At 41.1% G+C, this 17,807-nt stretch overlaps 2 protein-coding genes across 2 annotated transcripts; both read left to right on the top strand.

Annotated features, from left to right (window-relative positions):
- The first annotated feature begins 1,974 nt into the window (after positions 1–1,974).
- LOC132618652 (uncharacterized) lies at positions 1,975–15,536 on the top strand. The gene is made up of 6 exons (XM_060333673.1): positions 1,975–10,906; positions 12,261–12,374; positions 12,462–12,657; positions 13,605–13,729; positions 13,822–13,979; positions 14,326–15,536. The coding sequence occupies exon 1, from the start codon at positions 1,975–1,977 to the stop codon at positions 2,938–2,940; it is 966 nt and encodes a 321-aa protein (XP_060189656.1). The 3' UTR covers positions 2,941–10,906; positions 12,261–12,374; positions 12,462–12,657; positions 13,605–13,729; positions 13,822–13,979; positions 14,326–15,536.
- Positions 10,776–15,288, top strand: LOC132619887 (serine/threonine-protein kinase STY13-like). The gene is made up of 8 exons (XM_060334649.1): positions 10,776–10,906; positions 12,261–12,324; positions 12,462–12,556; positions 13,444–13,526; positions 13,605–13,729; positions 14,326–14,608; positions 14,934–14,988; positions 15,105–15,288. Exons 1-8 carry the CDS (start codon positions 10,776–10,778, stop codon positions 15,286–15,288), a joined length of 1,020 nt encoding a protein of 339 aa, XP_060190632.1.
- Positions 15,537–17,807: the final 2,271 nt, after the last annotated feature.

Below are 17,807 nucleotides of genomic sequence, written 5' to 3'. Positions count from 1 at the left end.
AGGGAAAAGGGTCAAAAATATCCCTTTACTTTGGAAAAAAGGCTAAAAATATCCTCCGAACTTATTTTGGGTTAAAAATACCCTTGCCGTCCTTAATGTTTTCAAATATATCCTTGCCTTGACGGAAATTATCCGCCAAAATAACCCAAAATTATTTTTTAAACCCGCTCCATCATTTAAACTTGGTCCGACTAAATAATAAACCTTAAGCCTTATTCCCCCAATACATAGGTATGAAGTTTGAGGAAATTGGGAGAATAAGGGAATCTTATTAGTTATTATTTAGTTGGGTCGGGTTTAAATGATGGAGCGAGTTTAAAAAATGATTTCGGGTTATTTTGGCGGATAATTTCCGTCAAGGCTAGAATATATTAAAAAACCTTAAGGACGGGAGGGATATTTTTGATCCAAAATAAATTTGAAGAATATTTTTAATCTTTTTCAAAGCATAGAGGTATTTTTGACCCTTTTCCCTAAAAATAATTGGAGAAGACAAAATAATGCACCTCCACGGTTTTCTGACACAAACTAAATTCCTTTCTCTGGCTTTATCCTGGCAGTTGCAGATGAAGAGCTTATAAAAATTACAAACAAAGTACACGCATCAGTTTGGACTTTGACTTGTACCTTTTTTTTTTTTTTTTTAACTTATTTATTTTGCTCTGCATCTTCACTCTTCAGTGTGTGCACATTCAAGATTTTCCTCTTTCCGTATTCTCCTCTCTTTCCCATAACCAACTTACCAGCTCACCAGATTTTTTTTTTTTGCTGTGTATACGGTAAAAATCGGATATATGCTAAACCGGTGAGACCGCGAGGGAAGAAGGAAACAAATACGAGCATGAAGACTTTCTTTCGGACCGGAGAAGTGCTTGATTCGAAGAAAGCGAAGGAAATCGTTTGGTCCGGTTCTCCATAGCCGAGTTGATCGTAGCCATTGATCCGGTTGATCGTGGCCGTTGGTCCGGGTGATCCGTTACACAATTGCCACGCGTCAAGGTTGTTCTGCCACATTGTAGTTGTTCTGCCACATTGTAGTGCCAATCGTACGAGTGTCAGACTGTACGACCCAACTTTATCCTTTTAGGATTTTTCTTTATTCAAAAGGGTTTTATATTATATGAGGCCCATAAGGCAAAACTATAAATAGGGGTCATTACCCTACCTTCAAGGGTTAGCTTCTTCAAATCTAGAACATTGTAATAGCAAAATATATAAAATCTCACCCTTTCATTCTCTGATTTTGGTCCGGATTTAGTGTGTTCTTCTTTAGCTTTATTCAATCAAACGATACTCATTCACTATTTAATTCATACATTTAGTGTAAACCATCGATTATTATTCACTTGCTTATAGCATATCCATATCCATTTTCTTCCAATCAAATAGATTAAAGCTCATCCACATATCCTATACCTCATTTACAAATTCAATTGATTACCTAAATTCGGGGTAAACAGTTTGGCGCCCACCGTGGGGGTAGGATAATAGTGGTCTTTGATCTTGGTTTCTATCACTTACCCATTAGGATCGAAAAATTCTTTTGTTCGTCTAAAAACGAACCAAATGACTAACAGTGGACAATCTGGTCACGTCAACAACAACGAGATTGTGGCCTAAAATAAAGACAGTGGGCCACGAGGATTACCAGCAAATCCCGCCGACCCGAACCCCGTTAATTCGAGGGAGGGCCTCAACCGGCAAAACACCGTGAATCAGGAGAATGCCGCCCCGCCGGCCACCGATCCTTTAAATACTCACAATTCAATTACTTTGTCCCGGACACAAGGCCGAAAAGTACCGGATACACCGGAGCATAATATTGACTTACGTTTAATTTTTGAAATGTTGCAGGAACAGAGAGCAGCTATTGCCGAACAAGGAATCGCAATAGCCCAGTTGCAAAACAAAAGTGATAAAACGACCCCGGAGAGGACGAAAGGTGTTGCTGAACCCAGAAGGGACGAGACGCGGATGGTCGAGAGCAATGGGTCCGGTGCTGGTTCATCCACCGAAGTTCTGAGAATGCTCGAAACATTGGCGAAGCGGGTAGACTCGACCGAGAAGAGGGTGGAAACATATAACTCTCGGGTGGACCAAATCCCGGGGGCTCCGCCTATTCTGAAAGGACCGGATTCGAAGAGGTATATTCAGAGGCCTTTTCCTCCGAGTGCAGCTCCGAAATTAATCCCGAAGAGGTTCAAAATGCCGGATATCCAGAAATATGACGGCACAACGGACCCTCAGGAACACGTGACTTCATACACTTGTGTCATAAAAGGCAATGATGTTGAAGAGGATGAAATTGAATCCGTGTTGTTGAAAAAATTTGGGAAAACTCTGTCAAAGGGAGCATTGACTTGGTATGACCATCTGCCCGAGCATTCAATCACTTCCTTCGAAATGCTCGCCGATGCGTTCATAAAAGCTCATGCCGGTGCCAAAAAGGTGCAAGCCCGTAAGGCGGATATTTTCTGCATAGCCCAAAGGGATGATGAGTTATTGCATGAATTTGTCAACCGATTCCAGAGGGAACGAATGGAGCTCCCTCCGGTTCCGGAGGAATGGGCTGCACAAGCTTTCACCAAAGGGCTCAATCCTCGGAGCTCGACGGCCTCATTCAAACTAAAGGAAAACTTGCTGGAATACGAGGCTGTGTGCGAAAACGCGTTGGTCCGTATTGCAGCCCAGAAGCAAATAATGGAAAGATACTACAACCGGAGGACTAATTTTCGACATTTCCAAGTTGGGGACTTGGTGCTTTGGAAAGTTACCTTGAACACCAAGAATCCCAACGAAGGAAAACTGGGTCTGAATTGGGAAGGACCGTACAAGATAATCGAGGTAACGGGCAAAGGATCGTATCAGCTGGAATCCATGGACGGGCAACGATTGCGCAATAACTGGAATGTGGCTCATTTGAAGAGATACTACTGCTAAGGTATGGGCACCTCGTGTTTATCTATTAACCTTTTTCTTTTTTGCAGGAAGTCAAGTACCGGATAAAGTTAGGATCTAGGTCTGAAAACACGAGTTGCACTCTTTTCCTTAGTACGATTTTGTCCCAAAATGGGTTTTCCGACAAGGTTTTTAATGAGGCAACAAGTACAACGTGTTACTTGACAAAGACAAGGACAAACGCCCGGAAACTCGAGGGCACACCCTACGAGTGGGGACTTGATAGCGCTTACCCGATCTTGCAACTCGGATAAGCACTAGGGGACTATTGTACCCACATCGAGGTTTACCCCGGTTAGTGAAAAAATGGAGGAGCTCAAAAAACCAAAACCGGACCTTCTGTATTAGGTTTCGATGTAAGGACCAAACGATCAGAATGAATCGTGTCCACTTAGTATTTGCTACGGCAAAATTAAAACCGGACCTTCTATATTAGGTTTCGATGTAAGGACCAAACGATCAGAGTGAATCGTGTCCATTTAGTATTTGTTGCGGCAAAAAATAGAAGGAAACGGGAAAAATCCTCATATCATGTACATACAAATACTTGCAATACAAAGATTATCGAAAGTTCGGATTACTGTATTTCGGATATGTCTTCTTGTTAAAACACCCTACCCCGGTGATCACCGCCGTATTTCGGCATCGCTTCATTCATATACACTATTCCGGGCACTACGGTCGAAATTCGACAAAGGCAATAAGGTCCCTATGAACCGAGCCAAAATCGTTAACACCCTCTAATGGGGACTGCTACGTTAAAATTCGCCAAGACTGGGATTCAGGTGCCCAAACCTAATCTATGACAAGTGAATAGACCAAAAATACCGGCCCTAAAAAATGCCTAACGTGATTCGGAGACGTCTGAATTCACAAAGCATTAGATAAGTCCCACGGGCAAAAAACACGATCAAATTCCCGGACAAAACGTACCGGACGAAGAGAAAAGCCAATATTCAGGCATAGTCCGAAATAGTGACTCTGAATCTCTTCTTGTCCTTGAAACGGACCGACAATTCGAGCAAAAGTCATAGCAAGCATTCAAGCAAAAGAATAAAGAAAATCAAGAAAAATGCATGTTCCATTTATACAAGGTTTTTTACACCGGAAACTCCTACGAAGCCTAAAAACAAAATAAAGGCTAAATACAGGCCCTGGTCTATCCGGTGTAGCTGGATCCGGAGTGTTCGGACACTGTCCGCTCGGAATCTTCGGAGTCAGTATCGAGGGCTCTCTTAGCTTCTTCCTCGACCCTTTTAGCTTCGAGTATCAGGGCCGGGAGATCCGCAAAGCCATGCTCGGCTTGCTCAAGTGTGACCCTCCGAGACTTCCACCGTTCATACTCCACCGCAATCGTGGTATGAGCTTCGTGTTATACTCCGTATTTTTATACGACGGATTATTCGTAAGTTAATCAACATAAATCCAAGGACAAGATTATTTTTGGATAGGAGACAAGGACTTTTAATTCCTATTTTAATAATTGCACGGTTTGCTAATTAATTACAATTAGTGGAAATATTAGTGGAGATTTGGGAATAATTTACCATGATTGGATTATTAAGTGGGGATTAGTGACTAATGGAGATTAATTAAGTTAATTAGACCACTAAGTAGGCCCCACAACATGTGGCTAAATTTGATTTGGTACATGGATGATAATGGGACACATGTCAATCCAAGGGGAGACATATAAATTCATGAAATATGAGTCATATATCTCATTTTTCAGATTTAACAAAGTGTATTTTAGTGAGAGAAGCTCTCAACTTAAAGAGAGAGAAGTTCACGGCGGCGCCACTGTTCACGGGCACTATTCACGGCGGCACTGTTCACGGCCAGCCCATTTTTGCCCCCTTCTACACAATTAATTGGAGAGATTTGAAGATCAAGAGGAGGAAAAAGATGGAGATCATGGTAGCCATGGCAACTCACGGCCATGGCTTTCTTGAAGACATTACATGGTGAAAATTAGAGCTTGTCTCTAAGGTAAGATTTAATTCTTTTCTACATGTTTTGGAGGTAGTTTAGACTTGTATAGCTTGGTAGATGTGTGTTGAATACAAAAGGGTTATGTATGTTGATGTTGAATTATAAATTGAGCCGTGTAAGGGGGGTGTTTTGAGTAAGAATGATGAATTGATTTTAGTAGCATTATGTAGGAATTAAATGGTTAAATTTAAAGTTGTGTTGTTTTATGGACATGTTGTTATCCTTGCTGAATTGAAAGGATTGAGGGTATGATTATGTTCATATGATTATTGTTGTTGTTATCATGGATTATGTGATGAGAATGAAGGAATTTAATGGTTAGAGTTGGAGTTAAATTTGTTGTGGGTTGTTGTAGGGATTATAATGATAATAATGTGGTTTACTTGCATATGGATAGATGATGTAGTTGTGGTGTAGCTGCTGTAGTATTTCATTAAATTTGCTGAAAAGATTGCATGAAATAAGGTATAAGAAGTGTATATGGGCTGCTTGGTGTATTATAAGTGTTCGTTAGAATTTCGGGCATCGTTATGTTATAGTTGGGGGCTGTTTTGATATGTTGTTGTTCTTGTTGGAATAAAATAATTGAAGATATGGTTGTGTCCATATGTTATTGTTGGTATTTCTGTGTCAACATGAGAGCAATTGGAAATTCAGATAGGCGAATATATAGGGGAAATGCTGCCGAAATTTCTGTAGACAAGTACTAGCTTAGGATTGAATTCCTAAGTACTTGTAGCTAACGTTGATATTTAATTATGTTATTGTAGATCTTGGGGAGCCCGATACTTGAGTTGAGATTAGCTTAGGAAGCGATCGAGGTATGTAGAGCCTACCTTTCTTTCTTTTGGCATGACCCTTATGGAACGAACAAATAACGTATATGTATGATTCGAAAGAAAATTCTATTCTTAGCGCCACTAGGATGGCCGATGTCTTTGATTTCCATAAGTATTCCATATGGTTTGATATGTATATATGATGTTCGAAGATTCTAGTCGGTATATTTCCGAATGTCGTTCGAAAGAAAATCAATATGACTTAAGTCTTTGATAGATATTTTGATACGTACATATGGTACTAAAGTTTCTATTTGGTTTGATCCATAAGGATATTTGAAAGTTACCGAATATGGTTGTTACTTAAATTTCCGAGTATGGCTTATGAAATGTTGTTCAGAAGGTTCTGTACTTCAAAAGCTCGTAACTTTCTTATACTAATTCCGATTGACCCGAATCTTATTCTTGAGCTTTCAGAGGTTGGTAAATATATTTCTCCATCGAGTTTTGAAATTCATTTATGTAATTATATGCATATGGTTTCCTCACTACTCCGCTCGTGCATACTACTATGATATCGTTCGCCGGATCCCGGGCCGGTTTTGTCTTCGTGCGCACTATGTTATATTCGGCAGTATGATGTGTTACGGTTTCCGAGACCCTCGCCATAGGGCCGGATACCGCTTATATATGGAGTTATGATGTGTTATGGCATACGATGTTCTATGATGTTGTGATATGTTATGACGATACGATTTGTTCGGGATTGTACGGAGATTTGAAACCTTCTGGAGTATGATGTGTTGTGGCGCTAGCGTCGGAGTGGCGACCACGTTCCTGAGCCCTATGCATGATTTTTATTTGCATTATTTATGTTTTCAGCACAGGTTTTGATATACTAATTCTGTATCCATTTTCCATACTTCTCACTTCAGTTATGATTTGGATTACTGTATTTCATGCTTTACATACTCAGTACATATTTCGTACTGACCCCCTTTCTTCGGGGGCTGCGTTTCATGGCCGCAAGTGCAGACGTTCGTTCTGGCGACCTGCCAGTGTAGGATCCCTATTCTGCTATTTTGGTGTACTCCTTTGATCCGGAGCCCATATTTTTGGTACATACCTTTTGTTGTCCATGTTTCTGTATATATGACTATTTGGGGTACGGCGGGGCCCTGTCCCGTCATATGTTTCTGTTGTGGTTTGTAGAGACCTGTAGACATATATGTGGGTCATGGGTCGTGTTTGTTCGGTTATGTCTGTGACTTGTGCCTTAAGCGGTCCCGTTTGCTCTTATGGCCGAAACGACCCATATGTATGTATATGTATGTATATTCGGGCGATGTGTATTCCGCCAGCCTGCCGGCTTTTGTATGATATTTCTGTTACAGGTGACCGCTTAAGACGACGTCTGTTCTCAGTATTTGTGCAAAATAACGTATGTTAAATATGAATAAGTCTTTGATATGTCGATTTGGTAAGTGAATAAGTATGGGCGTCCAGTTAGGGCACTAGTCACGGCCCACGGGGTTGGGTCGTGACACTTCGGCAACCTCCACACTCCTAAGGGCTTCTGCCAAATCGGCCTCAGCCTGGGCTAGCTTGGCCACCAGTTCATCCCGCTCTTCATCGAAGACCCTTTGGATTTGAGTGGCCGACTCGAGCTCGGCTTTGAGAAGGTCATTAGCCTCGGCCGTCTCCTCGAGTTCGGTTTTCAGCTCGTCACATATCCGGGCCCTGTCCTCGGCTTTTTGCTCGAACACCCTCATCCTCTCCTTGTACTTGGCACTCTCAGATTCAAGCAGCCGATGCTTTTCGGCCATGCTTACGGCATCGGACTTGACCGAGTCAAGCTCCCCCCGGAGTTGAGAGATAGTGGTTTCGAGCTCACCAAGCCTTGAGAAAAAACGAGTGTTTTCCTGGCTAAGGTGGACCTTGTCCGCTTCTAGAAGCCGGTTCTTCTCGACCATCTTGGCCAACTCATTCTTTAATCGAAGGTTTTCGGCCTTCGCCGCGTCGAGCTCGGGTTGAAGGTTGGAAAGAGTAACTGCTCGGTTCAATTCATCCTCCTTCACTCGCAAAAGGTGCTGGAACTTCTCCGTTTCTCGACCTTGGGCATCCAGCTGTCCCTTGAGATCGTCAACTTCTTGCTGAGCGCGGACGAAGGCTTCGTTAACAAGCACCACACTCTGTAAAAGAAACAAGTTAAAACTCGAATAAACGAGAAACTAAAATTCTCAATGAATTATGCAAGGATGGCTGATAAACTTACTCGATTGCCCGCGTGCATGCCCTCGTTAATGAGACACTGCCAGGGGACTCCGTTCATCTTCCGTTTGTCCAAGTCCGAGACGAGCGGCCTCAGGTAGCTTGCTACTCCCACCGGACGAGACAAAAAGCTGCAGTCCTTGGGGACAGTGATTACGGCCGATCTGGTCCTCCTAGGTTCCACACTTGAGGCCGGGAAGATACGCACCAGGCTATCCCTAGCACCAGTCTTGGTGGTCCGGCTAGCCGCCCTCGTGACTCGAGGGATTGGGAGATGTCCAAAACCGGCAGCTTCCCCGGTAGCAGGAGGAGTATCCGAGAACATGTCATCAAAATTATCCGACCTTAAAGCTGGAGTTGGAGAACTCGGGCTGGCCTCAGCAACCTCGGTAGAGGCAGGGATCTCGGAAGTTGCAGCAGTCTCATAGCCGGGCAGTGGGCCCACATCCACTGGAACTTCGGTCTCGGGGACCGGCTCAGCCCTCGGATCGGTCTCGGGTGCACGCCCGAACCTTCTGGTCCTTTGCAGGGGGGTTTCCTCAGATGAACCATCACCTGAAATATCAACAAATTCAATCGACCTTAGAGGAGTCGGGTAATGAATTTCTTCCCCACCTGTGTGCAAGGCCGGAGCTGACGGTCCTTCCCCGGCTGAAGGAAGTGATGGAATGGTGGTACCCTCCTCTGGAATAGAAGCAATGGGAGGGGTCACACCGATCCTCCGAACGAGGAACTCGGGCTCTGTTTCATCTCTTAGAGTCCGAACGACGCTCCTCGCCCTCTTCTTCGGTTTCTGCCCTTTGTCAGAGGGCTTTTTTCTCTTGTTGGCAGCAGCAATGATACGGGATGTACCCGCTGAATCGAACTCGGGTGCTGACGCAGCGGGTTCGGCCACTGGCTCCGGTCTTGGGTTCACCGAGCCCTTGGGTAAACCTGAGTGCCGAAGATGTTACAAAAGGGAAAGGTAGAAAATGCAATGAATACCGATAGAAGCAAAGTATTACCGTGGTTGTGAGCGACCCATCGGCCACGTGACAGGAGTCCCCATGTCCGTGCTTCGTGGGTGTGTTGGCTAAGAAGAGCACTAACCCATTCGTTGATGTTTCGGACAACCGGAGGTATCCACGCCACGGCTGGTATAAAGAAGGGGACAAATAGTGAATGTGAAAGGACTAGTGTTTGACAAAGCAGTCAAAAGCAATTATTAAAAGAACTGAGACTTACGATTATCATTCCACCTCTCCGGAAAGAGCATGTAGTTGGTCGGAATAATGTCCGCGGTCCTCACCCGGACGTAACGCTCCAGCCAACCGCGGTCTCTATCTTCATCCATCTTCGAAAAGATTGGGTTCCTGCTTCGCTTAGCGAGCTTTATTACACCCCCGGAACAACCTCGGGGAGTATAACCGGATGAAGTGAGCCAGCGTGAACTCCTTTTTCAAGTTATTGGCCAACAATCGGAGGCAGGCCACGGTCCTCCACACAATCGGACCAATCTGGGCCAGGGTTACATTGTAAGTCCGGCACATATCTAGAATAACCGAGTCGATCGGGGGGTCGAGCTTGAGTGTGAAAGGGTAGGTGTAAACGTATAAGAAGCCCTCCCGGTGGCCGGTGATTGATTCATCAGGTCCGGGGGCAAAAACTTGTACCGGACGGTTATCCCATCCGCAATCAGCCCGGACTAGATCAAGTTTGTCCTCGGTAATGGACGAGGGGTACCGTCTTACATCAAACCCTTTATCGGAAATCAGAGAAGGTTTCTCAACCTCAAAATCCTTGTTATAGTTGGGTTTGGACGGCACAATGTCCAAAGCAGTGGGGTCAAAGGCGATTTTTCCCTTGGGTTGAGAAGTTGGCTCGGTTCCTTGAGAAGAAACCGAGGGAACATCGTAGGAGGTGGTTTCGGTGTTAGCAAACATTTGGAAGTTATGGAAAAGGAGATTTGGCGAATTCAAAAAGGAAGTTAAAAAATAGGAGTGAGGGAGCAGTCAAGAAAAAATTCAAAATGGTAAGAGTAAGAAGAAAAAGCAGCAGCACTCTCTAAACAAAAACAGCTAATGAAGAAGTTGGCGGAGCTGGTTTCCTTTCACGCAATATAAGCGATGGATCAAAGGGGATAAAATGGTTGAATCAGCAAGAAATATGAGATGGAGGATGATTAGAAGTGATGAAATGAAGAGAAAATAAAATGGAGAAGTGAAGAAATAAAATGGAGGAGAAATGAAGTGAAAACGTGAAATGGAAAAATGAAGAGGTGGAAGGCATTATATAGGTATGGGGATCGAGGCGGTTACAGATCCCGGCCAACCGGGGAATGCCACGTGTCCCTCATTCATTATTTAATTCATACATTTAGTGTAAACCATCGATTATTATTCGCTTGCTTATAGCATATCCATATTCATTTTCTTCCAATCAAATAGATTAAAGCTCATCCACATATCCTATACCTCATTTACAAATTCTCCTAAATTCGGGGTAAACACCTTGCATATATCTCTAGAGCAAGAAACGCCACAGAGAAGAGAAAAAGGGGGAAAAACGAAGAAGCATTCTCTGTTTCCTAATATTTTACATCTATTAATCTTAGTGCATGAGTTCTGGGGTGTGTTTTGCTAAAAGTAAAGCATTTACCAGTTTCTAGTTATCATCGTATAGCTGTGTACTTGAGCTTTGAGTACAACTTTTGTCTTGATTTATTTCAATTCTAGTGTTCAAATATATGTAAAATAGTCCATTCTGGGAGCTTTGGTGAATGCATTGTGTGGGGAAATGGGATCTGTAAATGAGTTTTATTCAGTTGAAGAGTTCAATTTGGAGTGCAAGTGGTTGATTGATCCAAAGCATCTCTTTGTTGGTCCAAAGATTGGAGAAGGTGCCCATGCCAAAGTCTATGAGGGAAAGTAAGTTGACTTTCTCTTCAATTTCTAATTTCCTCCTTTAATTTTGTCCTTTCAACTGATGATGTTTAACATTTTTAAAAGCTTATGCGATCCACAATTTAAACTTGATGTGTTCAAGCTTTAAGTTTCTTAGTACTTGGGGTGCGGCCCTTCCTTGGACCCTGCTAACGCAGAATGCTTTATGCACCGGACTGCCCTTTTTAGTATTTTATTTAACCGAAACTACTAGTTAGGAGACTTCTCCTTAACGGAAGCGGATCTGCAGCAACCACGACATGTGTTGCCGGTCGTTGGGAATACTCACGAAACGGATCCCTTTTTCCACAGCCTAGATATCCTAGGGATGAAGAGAGTAATCTCTCTTGTATAGCTAACCCTAGTTGTTATATTATGGTGGAAGAACCGTCTTTTTTCCAACACCCATAATGGTGTATTTATACATTATAGGATAGGATTTACGACGAGGACAAACTAATGAGCTAAAGGGCTTATTAGCACCCCTTATGTTTGGACCCGACCCAATAGCTATTTCCAACACTTAGCATTGAAAATATTGTGCTTTTGAAATTAAAGGTTCAAAATTATGCTATTTTGAAGTTGTTACTAATTTTGGGTATGAAGGGAAACCTTGGAGGGACGGTAAAAATATTCTCCGTGTGACCTATAGGTCACGGGTCCCAGCCGTGGAAGCACCACTAATGCTTGCATTAGGGTAGGCTGTCTACATCAAACCCCTTAGCTTGCGGCCCTTCCCGGACCATGCTATGTTACAATAATGTGCAGGATTATACTGATGCTATGAAGGTGTTAATGATGACAGTTAGCCAGTTCAAGAAGAAGAAGTTAACAGCTGGATCTCGAGCAGTTCCAAAAGTTAGTTAGGATTTTGAAAGTTAGTTACAAGTCCATTTGTTAGTTACAGTTTCAATTGTTAGTTGCTGTTTGTTATATTGTTTGTGACAGCTGTAATCGTGTAGATTGGATACTAACCCATAAATACTTGTAGGCATGTACAATTCATCATTCATGATAATGCAAGATCTTTTCTTCTCTCTATATTCTCTTTACTTAGCTTAGTCTCGGATTGATTCCCTGATCTGCTAAACTGCAAATCTTCGACTAAACTCCTAGAATTGCCTATCCTACTGATCTCTAATCGATTGCATTACAATATATGCATCATGCTAACACGAGATGCTTTGTGACTGGGCTGCCTTTTTAAAAAAAAAAAAAACTAATTTTGGGTATGGTTTTGGGTTTGGGGAATGTTTGTTAAATCAGCATTTATCAGATTTCTTTTTATTGCTGTTTTTTGGTATTCTGTATTTACTTATTTGGCTGTGTTTTTTCACAGATACAAAAACCAGAATGTAGCGATAAAGATCCTTCATAAAGGGGAGACACAGGAGGAGATTTTAGTAGAGAGGTTGCGATGTTATCCAGAGTTCAACACAAGAACTTAGTGAAGGTTGTTTTTAATTTCCAAACCAGTATTTGAGAGGCGGATTTTGTGCCAATCCGCAGGCAATTACTCTAACTTTTTTCTCATTTACAGTTCATCGGAGCTTGCAAGGAGCCTATCATGGTCATTGTAACTGAACTTCTTCTAGGTGGAACATTAAGGAAGTACTTGCTGAAAATGAGGCCAAGGTGCTTCGATATGCATGTTGCTATTGGATAAGCCCTTGATATAGCTCGTGGAATGGAGTGTTTGCACTCTCATGGAATCATCCATCGTGACCTAAAACCTGGTAATTATCATCTCTTGTTTACTAGAATTGTTTTTCAAACTATTATTATTGACAAGTGGTCATTATTGCTTGATATTTTTACTCACTGTAAAGTTGTTGCACCATTTGTCAAACCACTTGAGATTGAAGAAAAGTTGAGAAATGACATGACAATCATGGAATAAAGGTCCACACCTATTTCTAATTGGTTTGTGATATCCATTGATCTTTCGGACTTCATTTTCATATGGTTAGTCCCTTGTAGTGTGCTTCTTAAGTAGCTAATGCCTCGGTAAAATGGATCTAATAAAGTGCCGAGCTTTTGTGATTTGAAGATGCAGTCCCCTCCAGCCTACCATTGCCTGAAAGTAGTGCTTATGCTGTAGTTATGTCCTTGGGTTGCATGCTGTCTTTCGACGAATTATCTGTGTATCGAAAGAAAAAAGAAAAGATATTTCTATAGTCTCCTTTATTCTGGTACTACGCCTTCCTGTTTATGTGATTATTGATGACAACAGGATAATTTACAGCAAGTATAGGAAACCATAGATGTTGTATTTAGTGTTATCTTACCAAAATGGAATGATGTGCAATTCCCAGCAAAATTGGTCTCTTCGCCCATTGGTTGGGAATAAATTGTTTCACTGCACCTAAAAAGTGCTTCTGTTTGTCATGCTACAACTTTAGTTTTAATCAAGATACATTATATTCTATACATGGATGCTTGAATACTGCAAAATCCGAGAAAACATGAAAATATTGTGAATGTCATCTTCGTTGGCCTAGTTGTGCGCTAGATGTCTGTAGGGTCAGCAATGAACAGAAAAGATTGAAGTATGTGCATATGGCTGGCTCTGTGATAAATGTTTACAGCATTCATTTGAAGATAAGTATACTGTTATTAGTAGTGAAACCATGGAGAACTTCTTTAACTTTTTGATTTGTATTTTGTTTGCTTTTACCTCTAGAAAACTTGCTCCTGACAGCAGACCACAAAACCATCAAACTTGCTGATTTTGGTTTGGCAAGAGAAGAGTCATTGACAGAGATGATGACAGCTGAAACTGGAACATATTGCTGGATGGCTCCAGAGGTAGATTCTTGAACCACTCTACTCATTAAGTTATTTCCGCTTTCTTCCTTGTGGTTTACAGCTGATAAGTTACCCTCATTTTTTGGCGGCAGCTCTACAGCACAGTCACTTTAAGGCAAGGAGAGAAGAAGCATTATAACCACAAAGTGGACTCCTATAGCTTTGCAATTGTCTTATGGGAGCTCATACATAACAAATTACCATTCGAAGGCATGTCTAACTGCAGGCTGCCTATGCTGCTGCATTTAAGGTAATTATCCTCTCTCTTATTCATCTTATTTTAGTTAGTGTTATTTGTTGTATTAGATTGTTATTAATTTAATGTCACTGATACCTATGAGTTGGTTTAGATTACACTGCCTCCCTCACTAGGAGCATATTGAATGCTATAAGTGCCTAAAGCCTTTTGACTTAGGAACCTTAGTACATGGATAATAACCATCCAAAAACATGGAGTTTGTTATATAAAAAATCTGCTTCCTTTCCGTGACAACGTGAAAGTAAAGATGATTTTAATTTTCTCTAGTATGAATGGTAGGATAATCCCTCAGTTTTGTTTAGGTTTTGCTGAAGTTTATATGTTCTATGTATTTCAGAATACCAGGCCAAGAGCCGATGATCTTCCTCAGGATGTGGCCTTAATAGTGACTTCCTGTTGGAAAGAGGATCCAAATGCTCGTCCCAACTTCACTCAGATAATACAGATGCTTCAACATTATCTTTCGACAATTTTGCCCACAAAGCCTGTGCTACCACTCAGGATTTTCACTTCAGACACTGCTGTCTTGCCACCCGAGTCTCCCGGTACAAGAGCTTTAATGGCTAAGCGTGATGACTCAACTGAGACCCCTACAACACCCTTGGAGAACACACCAAGTGGTATCTTCTTCTGTTTTAACCGATGTTACTGATCCCAAAGGGAAAATTGTTAACTGTCCGGAAGCTAGTGATCAAAACAACAACTATGCCTCAACCCCAACCTAGTTAGGGTCAACTATATGAATCTTCACCGACTATGTCACTCTTTAAGCTCATTTCCAGAAGCTATTGATCCCAAACACAAAATTGGTAACTACCATCTTTTAGGGAGATTTAGCTAGCTTCTCTTTTTGTCTATTTCCTTTCTCCCCCCTCACAGAAAGGTCAAATTAATAGAGAATCAGTTGTTGTGGTAATTACTCGACCATGTAATCTGAAAGTGAAGGTGTTGCAGAAAGGTGCATGACTGAGGAGCATTTGGATGCTGGAGTTGGGTTGCTGTGATGTGTATTATAGTTGTAAAATATAAGGTCCATCCAAAGGCCTTTACTCCAACCTACTGCTATACTTCTATTGACTTGGTGACTTTTTGGTGCATTATCCATTTGTTTAACAGAGATGTTGATAACTTCCGGATGAGCGCTCACGCTTGTTGGAGTGCTACAAAAGGTCGTGGAAACCAAATTTTAAAGCCAAACAAGCCAAAGGAAGAGGGAGAGGAAAGCTGCTCCAATTCGTGGTCAAGAGACGTCTCCATGTTAGAGTTCGTGGAGACGGACAGAACAGGACAGCAGCATTGAGGCCATTGAAGAACATCTCCACGATTAGACTTCGTGGAGACGAAGTTGAAAAGAAGAGGAAGTCATCTCCACGATTCCCTTTCATGGAGATGAAATTTTCACCCCATTTTTGGCTATTTCGGCCTAGCTGTACTTTTGTAGCAATCCAAGGATTTGATATCGGCTTGGAAACCCTCCTTAACGTGAGCTCTAACCTCCAACAGTACAACTACGCCTTAATTTCAAGCAAATTGGGTTGATTATATGAATGATGAATTATGTCACTTTATTTAAGCCTGTTTTAGTCTAATATTATATTAAGAAAATAATAACAAAAAAAAGTTTCTCTAGCACTAAACCTCCTAACATTCCCCTAAAATCTTATATCAACTGCCAAGATTGAATTGTTCAGCAATGGTTTATGCGTTTTTGTTTTTGGTTCTTACACTAGGATTAAAAAGAGGTTCTTACACCACTTTAGTGACCACTTTTTCCAAATAAGTGAGTGTAACGCTCCAATGAAATCGTGACACATTTCATTAACTTAAACAATACTTAAGTTTATAATTATATCCCCATTTTCTTCATCTCCTCCTCCGCCATGATTGTCACCATCCTGTCATCCATCATATTAATATCAATTCCAAAACACAAACAATGATCTGAACAAGGTTAAAGTAGCAAATAGAGAATTTAGATTAGACCCAAATTGGAAGCAAAATTTAGATTCATTGAAGAACAAACACCTTAATTAAGCTAGGATAAGAATCAAACCTATTGGTCACCCTCAAGTAGTAATAATCTACTTTAAACACCCTTCAAAGTTGTTAGGCAATAGTGGGAATCATTATCAAACCTCCTAGTCCTTCAAAAGTCAAACCTCCAAGCCATTGGCATTAAAAAAGGAACCGACCACCAAATAAATGAACTCAAATGCTGGAGAAAGATCCATAGAAAAATTAACCAAGGAATGAGCTAAAGCTCGGAGGGACACTCATTTTTGAGAAAGTCTCCGCGTTCACATTGAAAACAACGACAGTATTCCCCTGAGATCCTCCTCCTGCTATACCCCTATACCAGTGAATTGCCCCTCTCATGAATTGTCTAACCTCGACTTAGAGAACACCATCAACCAAAATGCTTACATTGTCCTAAGTAATGGCAGATTGGTCAGGTATAGGAATAACCTCTTCCTTGAGTGAATGCACATAAGTAATTTTTTCGACGAAAGGGATCAACAAGTGAATTCCAGGAGTCAATGTCTTCGCACATGACGCCTTTTTCTCAGGCACAATTCGTACTCCCCAATTTATCAGTAGAGGTATTTCATATCTTCATCAAATAGACAACTTATTCACATAATTGAGTTAAGAGTATGTTGATGACAATCGAGTTCTCCTACTTAAAAATGTAAGTGGTTTGATCTTCGCAAGAAAACATAGATACAAAAAGATTAAAAAAATGTACGAGCGTATGTGTCAAGAATTTTGGTATGAACATGATTCATCTATACAAGCTACTCAAGCAAAACAAATATTTTACATTGATGACCCAAAATTGGGGGAGAATTGACGAATTGTTCTCAAATTTCAAGATAGACAATTGTATGTTATGTCCGGAAGGAAAATTCAGAGGCAGAAAGTGATGAGTTGCATATTACAAGTGATGAAGTGTATCAAGATACGACATTTCAAAGTAATTCAACTGTCAATGATACAGTGGATATGTTGAGTTAACTACGTAGGGATGATGTTGTTTCGGTTACCCTAGATGTAAATGTTATTGAATTGGAGGCTCAACAGAACATGAAGTTAAAATTGACTATAACAAAGAAGATTTTGGGCAAGAGGATGACACAATGATAGAGTAGATCAGTGATCATCAGGGGAAAAAGTAATAATAGTACTAATGACGACGAAGCTGATAGCACAGGTGATGATGGCGACATTGACTTATGATGTAATCTCGTAACAGTAAGGTCAGTTATCTATTAATAGTTCTTCAGAATTTTGTATATCTTATTTAACTGGTTTTAGGGGATGATTTTCATAGTTATTTGTAAATTTTGATTGATTGAGTTCTCAAAATTGGAAATTTACATTATTTAACCTTGTCATTTTATAATTTATCAAGATTTTAGATAACTCTAGCGGTCAATACCTATAAGGCCATAACTTTTTAATTCGTACCACAATTTCCTCTTTCTACATCTTTTGCATAATAGAGTATTGGGCTCTGTTGTGCAGAATATTTACCCATCTTTATATTTCTCTCTTCTCTCTTCTTGCTGCCAATTTACATTTTTTTCTTCACGGATTTCCCTTCAAATGCGCTGATCTTTAATTTTTTCCCCTCAAATTGATGGTCTTTAATTTTTGTCCTTCGCTTAAAAAAGTGGCCAAAAATATCTCGAGATTCTGGGTTCGAACCCTTGCTCAGTCAAAAAAAAAAAAAAATCACAAGGCAAGGCCTCTGTCTTAAGGCAATTTTTTTTTTACTTTGCCGGAATTCTATAAAAGTTGGGCCTAATTTTGCAACGA

The sequence above is a fragment of the Lycium barbarum genome, chromosome 11 (genome assembly GCF_019175385.1).
Source record: "Lycium barbarum isolate Lr01 chromosome 11, ASM1917538v2, whole genome shotgun sequence".
Lineage (NCBI taxonomy): Eukaryota > Viridiplantae > Streptophyta > Magnoliopsida > Solanales > Solanaceae > Lycium > Lycium barbarum.
Note: the sequence above shows the minus strand (reverse complement) of the source record. Positions and strands in the feature narration are given on the sequence as shown.